An 11,124-nucleotide genomic window follows, 5' to 3' on the forward strand; every position below is an offset into this window, starting at 1 on the left:
TAAAGGAAAATAGTAAAATTATTAAAACACTAGAACCAAAACTTTCTGTTCTGCCCTAAACCAGAAGTGAAAAAGAAAAGTGAGAGCTTATAATGAATCCTGTTGACTACAATGACACTCAACAAATTTCTTACAGAAATCTTTTTTTTTTTAATTTGTAGAAGTCTTTATTAAGATTTGAGAGATATAACAGAGGCAGATAAGTCACAACCAACAACATCAGCAAATACAACGTAGATGTAAAACAATACAAAGACCAAAGTACACTAGAGACTAATAAACAGTGTAATAATCTCTCAAGAATAAGGTAACCGCTTACCATATACTCCTTAGGTTTTTTTTAACAAGAGTTTACAAATTACCTCTCCCCCCAAAGAAAGCAAAAAAAAAAAAATTGTATCCCACCCCCTTCTCCCCCCCCCACCTTCCAACCATAGACTCTCAGCACGAACAGTGTGATACAAAGGGTTCCTAAATAGCTTCCCACTTGGACAGTGTTTTGTGACGTATGGAAGAAATGAAATAAAAGTGGGAGGACGACCAAGGATTCCAAAGACTGAAAGGATATATAATAATAAAGATGTTTATTGAGGTATAAAGACTCGACACAACGTCGTGTTTCGGCCGTTAGGCCTGCATCAGGAGTCTATAATCGAATTTTGAATACATAAATTATAAAAACAATATAAAAGTAGACAACATATATATCCGTTTAAATATTTAAAATTAATTTTATAATTTTAAATATTATATAAAAAAGTATGTATAATAACAAATTAGATTCACAATTGTTTCACCTCTTAACCAGACCTCCCTTTGTTGAGGATTTGCCTTCATCAAATAGTTCTCAAAAGCATTCGGCATTAAGGTCAGTGTTACCACACTCATTATCAGGATATCCACAATGAATATGCAGGAGATAGATTTGCAAGCACTGTCTCCATGGTATGCAAATCTATCTCCTGCATATTCATTGTGGATATCCTGAAAACCTGACCTGCCTGCGGCTCTCGAGGACCGGAGTTGCCTACCCCTGCCCTAGACAAAGGGAAAGTAGGAGAATTACCACCATTAATTTGCACACACGCGCTAGGAGAGTTATAAAGAGCTTGAGTCCAATCCCTAAAGCCCGACCCAAATCCCAATCGCTCCATAACACTGATCATAAAAGGCAAATGAACCCGGTCAAATGCTTTTTCGGCGTCTAATCCTATAACACACAAGGGTTTTTTAAACTTGTTAGCTTCATGCAGCAAGTTAACCATACGGCAAACGTTATCTTTAGCTTGTCTTTGGAGAACGAACCCTACTTGATCAGGAAGGACTTTCGCTAGTCGATTCACTAGGACTTTAGCTGTAATTTTAACATCAGAATTAAGAATGGAAATAGGTCGATAGGAGGCACAGTCCATCTTATCCTTGCCTGGCTTCGGAATCACTGCTATCCAGGCTTCCATCATAGAGGGGAGCAACGCCTCCCCATCCCAAACCCCATTAAGAATCTCTACCAACAGAGGGGCAAGCTCCCCCCTAAAAGTCCTGTAAAAGTCGTTCGGTAAGCCATCCAAACCCGGTACCTTCCCAGTGGGCAGGTCCTTAATAATTTTTTTCAGCCTCATCCACTTGGATGAGACCATCCAACAGGCATCGCTGCTCTTCTGTCAAGGAAGGAAGGTCTTGGGATGATAAAAAGGCCTCAGTAGCATCCGGGTGAATCGTAGAGTCAGCCGAGTATAAGGACTGGTAAAAAGACTGGAAACGCTGATGAATCAAAGAAGACCTAGTCAGCACTGTGTTCTTACTGTCTCCAATGCGAAGAATAGTACGATCAGATCTTTGCTGCCTCAATTTAAGGGCCAATAAACGCCCCCCGGCTTATTATGATTAAAATACTGAAGTTGCTGTTGTTGACCCCGGATAAATTGCAATTGGTCTGAGTAAATATTGTCTAATTTTAACTGGAGAGCCTGAATCTGCCTCAGAGTAGAGATCCTCCAAGTGGGACAATTGTGAAATGCAGTCAGCAACTTCCTTTCACCTGGCCCGAGCCCGAGTGCTTGCCTGTTTTAGAAAAAACCTCCTCGTTACAGCCTTTAAAGCATTCCAAACAATCCCCAGAGAAGGACCCATTAGTATCAAGATATTCTACTACTACTACTATTTAACATTTTAAAGCGCTACCAGGGTTACGCAGCGCTGTACAGTCTAACAAAGAAGGACAGTCCCTGCTCAAAGAAGCTTACAATCTAAAGGACAAAAAAGTGCAGTCAATCAAATTGGGGGCAGTCTAGATTTCCTGGATAGAGGTACAATGGTTAGGTGCCGAAAGCGACATTGAAGAGGTGGGCTTTGAGCAAGGATTTGAAGATGGGCAGGGAGGGGCTTGGCGTATGGGCTCAGGGAGTTTATTCCAAGCATAGGGTGAGGCGAGGCAGAAAGGGCGGAGCCTGGTGGTGGAGAAGGGTACTGAGAGAGGAGGGATTTGTCCTGTGAGCGGAGGTTACGGGTAGGAGCATAAGGGGTAATGAGGGGCTGCAGATTGAGTGCATTTGTAGGTTAGTAGGAGAAGCTTCAAGAGTGTTCTATAGTTGGCTAAGATCATATCCTCCTTCAGCAAAGAGGTGTTCAAAGTCCACCTACTGTCCTTATCTTCCTCACGAAAGGATGAAAGCTGAACCCAGGTCGGAGTGTGGTCCGAAATGGTAATGGGGCCAATACCTGAGAGACCCTGAATCAATGAGATTTCAAATAATAAATTATCAATACGGGAGTATGAATCGTGAGCATGGGAATAGAAAGAATAATCCCTTTCCTTTGGATGATGTAGACGCCACGCATCGCATACAGCTAAAGATCGAGCCAGACCAACCAACGCTTTAGGATTTTTAACATCTATTCCCGACACTGCACCAGATCTATCCAAGGCTGGGTCAAAAGATGCATTAAAGTTGCCTCCTAACACCAGTTTACCATAGGGATCATATTGGACCATCCTGCCAAACCTGACAAAAAATTCCCCCTGAGATTTGTTGGGCACATAAACAGCGACCAGGGTAAAAGCTAAATTATTCAATAATACGTGCAGAAGCAAAAATCTACCAGCAGGGTCACGCTTGGTTTTCAACACCTGAACCTGCAAGGAAGAATGAAGCAAGATTGCAACCCCCCGTTTTTTTTGATGCGTCAGCAGCAGAAGCGCATTAGACATATGGGTAGTGATGATGAGACAAATATTTCTCATGTTCCCCCTTTAAATGAGTCTCCTGTAGAAATGTAACTTGAGGTTTATGGAACAGCAATTCCTTAAATAACTTTTGACGCTTTTGAAGAGAGTTCAGACCCTTGACCTTGTATGTCAAGAACTTTAGATCCACACTCATTTAGAATTCAACACACAAGCTTGTTAACTCTGATACAACTTGGAAACCAAGTAGCCTTGAAAATGTTGGAAGGAGAGGGAGAGAAGGAAAAAGAAAAACCAATCCCCCCTCCCACCCTCTTCTGCACACCACCACACAAACAAGAGTACGGAAAAAAATAGCTAAGCGAGATAGTACCAGCCGATGTCATCCTGAAACAGAGGTAACAATAAGGCACTCTAGCCCGATGAGAACTACCTAACCCACCACCCACCACTAGACGGGGACAAAGCCCCCTAACTAGGAAAGCAGGAGAAAGAACCCCACCACACCCTAAACACTACCCAAGTTGCCCCTCCCCACGCATCCCCACCTCCACACAAACACCCTAACCACCCGAATATGAAACAATACTAACACACACATAGAGGGAAAAAAAAACCCCACACTCAGCCCCAGATCCCCAAATCATACCAAACCCCCTCATACAACCCTTTCTCAATGACTGCTGATGCACACATCATGAACACATCGTATATAACCTAAATTATAACCATAGCAACAAAGTCAGATATGACTGCAAACAGACCAAGCAATCCATTCAGGTGTCTGTCGGGGCAGTCTTAGATTTGCTGGGAACACGTTTCCATTTTTGGAGTTTAGCCCGAGTTGTGGTGGCTAGGTCTACGGGCGGAGTCTCAGTAGTCGTCAAACCCTCGCCGTACAGGATCTTCCAAACCTCAGAAAGGAGTCGAATCCGGTGTAGTTTCCCCCCCCCCCACCGTAAAGCATAGAGTAAAAGGAAAAGCCCAGCAGTAAGGGATCTTATTTTTTATTAAAATGTCCAGTGCAGGTTTCATCACACGTCGTTGGGACAACGTAAGATGGAATAAATCTTGGTACACCTTAATTTGAGCTTCATTATAGTCAATGTGTGGAACCTGGTGGGCCCGCTGCAGCACTTGCTCTTTAGTGGAAAAGGTGGTGAAACAGACAACAATGTCCCGAGGTCTGTTATCTACTCTCATTCCTAGGGCTCTATGCGCCCTTTCAATAGCTATGTCCTCCGTCCCGAGCAACTTTCCACAGAGCATCTTAACAGTCGTAGCAACATCTTCTTTGTCCTCCACCTCAGGAACCCCACGAAAACGGAGGTTGTTCTTGCGGCCTCGGTTTTCTAAGTCGTCCACTTTGTATTGCAGGTCTTCATAATACTCAAAAAGCTTTGATAATCGTAAATCATCCCCGCTCAGCTGCTCATCCGCTCATACCTCCAAGTCCTCCACGCGCCCGCCCAACTCTCGCAGATCAACGCTCAGGACATCCATGTGCTCTAGAATTTCCTCTTTAGAAGATTTGATCTCCTCCCGAATCTCTGTTAAGCATTTGGTTAGGTCTTTTGAAAGGCCCCATTTAGAAGAGGCTTTGCCTGCCTCGGTAGGAGACATAGTGGAGTCAGAGTCCGAGTGCGAGCCAACGACAACACGTGGCACCGCAGGGCCTTACTCGCTTGCCTTACTGGTTGGCACTCGCTCTCCTTCCGAGCTATTGGCATGACTTCCATACGACCAGAAAAGCCCTCACTCAAGTCAAACGCCTTGCCTCGATAAAAAAATTTCCAATTCAGGGGTGGATGGTTGCTGATATTGCTTAAAGAAGGCAGGGATGCGTCTTAGCTACAGACTCAGGCAGCCATTCAGGTCCGTGACGTCACTTCCTCCCCCCTTACAGAAATCTTTTTAGAGATTTAATAATCCAAACATCAAAAAAATTAGAAATATTAGATTATCAAAATATAAATCTAATAATAATAATAATCTACATTGCAAAGGGCAATAATCAAGCAAAATAGTAATAAAACAAAAACAATGAAAAATTATAAAACCAAAAGAGAATTACTTGAGACCACTGACTGACTGAAGTGGAAAAATGAAGATATGCCTGTAAGGGTGTAGAGATTAGTGTGCTTTTGAAACCCACAGGACTTAGGTCAACCAATATATCCATTCAGTGAAGGTATATTTTTAAAAATAATATAAATGTAAACTGGATGATATGCTATTTAACCTTTTCTGTAAATAACAATTGAAAAAATTATAAACAAATTAAACTAAATAAAAATATGAACCAATATAATTGAGAACTTACCTAGAATGATTTACAATATGGATTACTTCTTGGGTGCAGTAGTCTGGTTGATATTCAGCATGACAACCAGGTATGAGAAAAAGTCTGGGTAGTTTATCCAGGTTTCGCCTCTTAATAACAGTGGTACCTGGGTAACAACCCGGCAGCCACCTAATATGCATGTATTCAGCACCAGTATCCGGCTAAGGCCTGGTACCAAGTACTCCCGAGAAGCCCACTGTGGTCAGTGTTTAAAAGACATGGACTTTTTCAAGCTCAACTCATTCTTATATTCCACAAATAGCTCAGTGGAGTTCATTGCAGTTATGTTCCTCAAGGACTGAGGTTGCCTGCCCCTGAACTACATGCACAAAGTGGTGGAGGGGGGGAGATTGCATTTGTTGTGTTTGCAAGTTGATGAATTATATTAACATTGCAACATGCTGTTTTTTTTTTTTTTTTTTTTTTGCTGACTTGTAGGTGTTAAATGGCTCTTTCTCCTTGGAACTCGTCAGTGAGAAGTACTGGAAGGTGAACAAACCCATGGAACTGTATTATGCACCAACAAAGGAACATAAATAGCCTTTGTCAGGAAACCTAGAGTAAGACTTCAGGTTTTTTTTTTTTTTTTCTAGCTGTGATCTCATAAGAATAAAGAGATTCTACCATCATTCTCTTCATGGACAAACTCTAGCCACATTTTGAGACAGAAGCATTCTTTGTTTCCAGCAAAAAAATGAGCTCTGACACTGCAGTGGGTTCAGCAGTCCAGCTTCATTTTTAAGGAACAGTTTTTGGTTATATCATTCCTCTGGGATTTCGAAAGATGTAGCTGGCTCCCAGTGAAGGCATTCCGAAAACAGAGGCAGCATGTTGTATTGCTTTGGATGAGAAAAGGCCCATTTGAGCCATGAAAATTGGCTTCAATGAATGCATCGATCTCTTCTTCCCACGTCCTTTCAAAATAATAATTAATTGTATTTAACCAAGTATAAAAAATGGTAGGATGTATGATTATAGTGTGTCCTCTAATGTTATAAAAGTCAAGACATAGGGTGCATCACATCCAGGATGTCAGAAGTGCTACCTATAATGTTTTTTGAATAATATTTATCCATGAAATTTTCCTGGTGTTGCAGGAGTGTATTGACTCTAGCCTCTGGTTTGTGTAAAGAGTCAGGCATACTGGTGAGGGAAAAAAACCCCAAAACAACTCAGAATTGTTTTCTTAACTGAACTTAGGAAAAAGTATCATATCTTATAGCAAAGAAAACTTTTTTTTCTTCCTGTTTCACTCGTGTGGGACTCATCTTGCTACATTAAGTGTGGTCTGTTATTCAAAACAAAAATGATCTGCAGTTTGCTTGGCCTGACTGGAAATGGTTGCCCGGTGAAACAAGTTTGCTAACACAAAATATGTAGTAAAGTTGAAATGACCCCCAAGTATGTATATTGTTAAACTTGAGTGCTGTAGGCCCTTGGAAGAAAACTTTTTAAAAGCTATCTCTGATTTGGGAGTTGCTTGAAGTGTTTCCATGTGCAGGCATGGTGGTCTTCAACCTTGTTTTATTTCACAACACACTCTCAGTTGGTTAGATCCTCACAGCATAGCAAACGATTTGGTTTGATTTGTTGACTTAATATTCCACCCTTTGAAAAAGCATAACAATGTCATATTTTCATTACATGTTATATACTTACTGTAGTAGCTTAGCCTGCACCAATCTCTCGCCCCATCTGCTCATGTGACCTTTTGCTTCCTTCACGATCCACTCTCAATAGAGCATTGTATTCTCCTTTCTTTAAATCTGTTTGGCACGATCTTCCTCCGCCCACACAAGATGAGGAGCAATTCTTCTCAGTGGATATCTATTTGTACTGGCTGATCACTTAAGGATGACTCTTAGTTGATGGGCACAGGATCCATGATTGCATGATTCCAGAAGGAGCCCTTGTGCATGGCCCCACTGCCACTATAACAACCAGGCTAGGTATATTAGGTGCAGGCAATAAAGAATATGGGAAAATTCTCAGGTAATTGTGAGCAAAAGCTCACGGCACCAGGACTTATGTTCTTATAACCCATCCTAGGTTCTAATTTGAACTGGGCACGTAGTAAATCCTTTTATTTTATATGCTTTGTATTTTGATCTATCACATGAAATTAAAATGCCAAAAAATTGTTTGTAGTGAGACTTCAAGGCTCCATATTTATAATGTTTGAAATGAAGGAGGAGGAGGAGTCAGTCACAGCATGAAGTTCCACTCTCTTCCTGTTTAGCTACAAAGTAGATCACATGGCACAATGGAGACTTTGTTCTGTTTCAGAGGACTGCTCTAACTTAGCCAGTTGGAACTCTACCGAAGATGAACATAATTCATTGATAGTATATGGAGGAGTCTTTAGAAGAATTGGTAGAGAGAACATGAGGTTATGGCATACTGCAGGTCATGAACAAAATGAGAGATGTTCTTAGTTAGCAGTTGTTAACTCCAAATAGAACTAGTGGGCATCTTAGGGCCACTGCTTGGAGTCTACTGGAGTACAAAATTGAATTGGCTCCTCTTTTTAACTAGATTGCTCCTTTCCTACAGTTAGAGACTGAAGAAGATAATGTCTTTTTAACAAGTAGATAACTGAGCAGATATGTAGTAGTGTGAAAAATGCATAAAATATTTACCGTCAGACTACTAAAAAAATCATGCATATATGCATTTAATGCACGCTGGATAGAAACCTACAGAAATGCCAGCCTGAATGTTGAGTTGTTGATTTTTAAGTTTAACAGCTAAGAAATATTCTTTTGTTACATACCATTAGTTGGTGCTATTTGGTCATACCTCCGTAGTATCGTATTGACTTGGGTCTACCATAGCATAGAGAACTAATTTTGCAAAACATGAATCTGTAGACGACTCTTAAAAATACTGCTTGCAAATTGCAGGTGCTGTTGTTGAAATTGCATTTCTGGCCATGGGTGCCCATGTTTCTACTTGTACCCCAAATGCATAGGATAAATCCAATAGCAAGGTTGTACTGAGAGCAATCTGACAGGCTCAACCTCCTCTTTCTTAGGGTTCCTGTATCAAAAAACGTATGTAGGATAGGGTGAGACATGGAAATGGAAGAAGTAGTAATAATCTGCGTAGGAGGAATGAAAGCATAGGCCCTAGGGCTTGCAAATTGTGTTTGCTTATATTTGTTGAAGATGATCTGAAAAGACACATTTGTCCAGTGAATGCCTGGTATTAGCAAAATACACCAAAAGTGTATATTGCTTTTTATGCTTTTAGATTCAAAGGAACTGAATTTTTCTTGTCACCACCAGAGATAAAGCTATAAATGTTATCTGGAAATCAATTTTAGAGGCTGGTAATTTTCTTACATACCATGGAAACTTCCTGTAAAACTTTATTTTCCAAATAAAATTTAAGTCCATCTTGTAAATTAGAGAGTGAGAATGAAATGGTTTTTTTTTTTGTTGTTGTTGTTTTGCAATAATATGATGTAGGATGCACTGTCAGAAGAATTAGTGTGTGAGCCAAAAAAATCATCTTCAGGGTGAGGCTACTTAGCTATGATTAACTCTTCAGTGATTAGATCACACTTGATAGATTTTAGTCACTATTCTGCTCCAAGTTGATAAGCTGTAGAGATGGCTTTATTGGCTCCTTTTTGATTAAAGAATTATAGATCCAAAACTAAAGCAATTGGCCTCAAAATGCAAGGAAACTGACTCTGGTGTCTCCATTGATACCTCATCTCTGATTATGTTGGATTCTTCAGACTCTGCAGATGATGCTAAAAAGCCAGAAAGGAGACACTTTTAAAAGTTGGTCTGTGGACTTTCCTCCATGGGCAACATCTGAGGAGACCTGTTTATCTTAAGAGGAGTGACTCTCATATTTAATGATTGTATTTTGCAAGAGGGACAGAAGAAAATAATCTCTTCTCATGTAGCCTGAGGACTCTGTCTATGGTTTTGGCATCATCTTGCCCATAAGATATATAGTTAGTTAGTATATGTGTCAACCTTCATATCAAAGATAGCACCTGACAGTGTTGTGCTCTAAGGTTTTTGAGGACTGTCTGAACCCTGGTATTTTTCCTTTTGATGCACAGGCATAACAGCTGTGAATAACATAGGGATATACAACCAGGAAAAATGTGACTTCCATCAGCATGTGTTTTGAGTTTAATTTTTCTTTTTACACTGGTGGCACTTGATCCTTTCATGGTATTTTTTTGGGTAGTTGGGGCAGTGGGTTAAGCCTTCTGTTGTACAACCGGTGCAGCTATGCTATAGCATTCTATCTGGTGTCTGTCAATATTTGGAATGTAGCACATAGCCTTGGCGGGTTCAAAGTACACATGGCCTCCAAAAAGAAAGACCATCTTTACTCAAGCCAGGAAGAAGTATACCACCACTCCCAGCACTGTAAGTTGAACAGGTGTAAATACAACATTTTCAGTGAGTGCTGTTTGGACACCTGCATTTATGAAATATTTAATCCAGCATGAAAACCTAGTGACCTCCATTTGTAAATCAATTTTATACTTGGATTTTAGTATTCAAAATTTATGTAATGTTTTTGAAATTTTTTCTGTGTACTTGTGCTACAATTTGAGCTACCAAAACTTGTGAATAATAATTGTTTTTTTTCTTACTCTGAACATTTTGGCATAATCTTTGGTTGAATAGACTCCTTGTATATGGCCTTTAAATATAATCCTAGTCTGAATGCCATTAATTTTGGGTTATAGGTGACAAACTTAGCTGTTGCATTGGTAACAATTCTCATTTTCCCAGAGTGAGAGGAATTTTGTGAAGCTGAATTGTTTGTACTTAGAGAAAATGTTCAGGGTTCTTTCCCCTATGTACACACAGTACAGGAGAATGTGAACTGTATATTTATTTTGCAGCATTGGTGAAGTTGCTGAGTGTTTGTTATCTATAAAAAACATAAAACTTAGAAGATTGATAAATGACCTGTTGTACCCTGGTTTGTTTTTCTTTAGCTGTTAAACTAGATTTATAAAAACCGTATCACCTTTGGTTCAGCAAAGCTGACTAAAATAAAGCTGTATATACCTTGATGTGCCATCACAGCAAGCACAGTGCAGAAACGAGCCATCATTGTAAGGAAATTGTAGTAGCTCTTTATGTTCAAATTATTTTTTTATTAAGAGCAGGAGTGAAAAAAACAGTCTGGACAATAAAGGCATACAGAACAGTCATATCTTAAACCACAGATGCTAGTACAACAGATATGATATTAAAACGTTTCCAGTATAAACAAAAATTAGCTCCTGCGCTTAATATCGTCAAACAATTTATCATCTGTTCCTATCCTCCATGGGTCATCAAATATCAGTTTCAAAAAAAAGAAACAAAGCTGCAGCTATAAATTTAAGATTTTACTATACCCTACTGGGGACAAAGTGTTCCAAAAAGACGCCCGATGTTTCTAGAGCATCAATCCCTTGGAAGACACCATGTCTAGAACTCCCACTCGTTCCATAGTTAACAAGAGTATCATTTGTGAGCAATATCCAGTTCAATAAAATAGTTCTCTTGGACATTAAAACTGCACATTCATAGGGGCACAGGGTGCTTTCTTCAGGAGTTTGCACAGA

At 40.0% G+C, this 11,124-nt stretch overlaps 1 protein-coding gene across 2 annotated transcripts in view; it reads left to right on the top strand.

Moving 5' to 3' along the window:
* RNF2 (ring finger protein 2) overlaps positions 1-10,476 on the top strand; it is a 65,984-nt gene extending 55,508 nt beyond the window's left edge. For both annotated transcript variants that reach the window (XM_030205960.1, XM_030205961.1), the window contains exon 7: positions 5,967-10,476. In XM_030205960.1, the coding sequence (XP_030061820.1) occupies positions 5,967-6,068 (102 nt within the window). In that variant the 3' untranslated portion in view covers positions 6,069-10,476. The remainder of the gene's footprint in view (positions 1-5,966) is intronic.
* Positions 10,477-11,124: the final 648 nt, after the last annotated feature.

This window comes from Microcaecilia unicolor, chromosome 6 (assembly GCF_901765095.1).
Source record: "Microcaecilia unicolor chromosome 6, aMicUni1.1, whole genome shotgun sequence".
In the NCBI taxonomy this organism is placed as follows: Eukaryota; Metazoa; Chordata; class Amphibia; order Gymnophiona; family Siphonopidae; genus Microcaecilia; species Microcaecilia unicolor.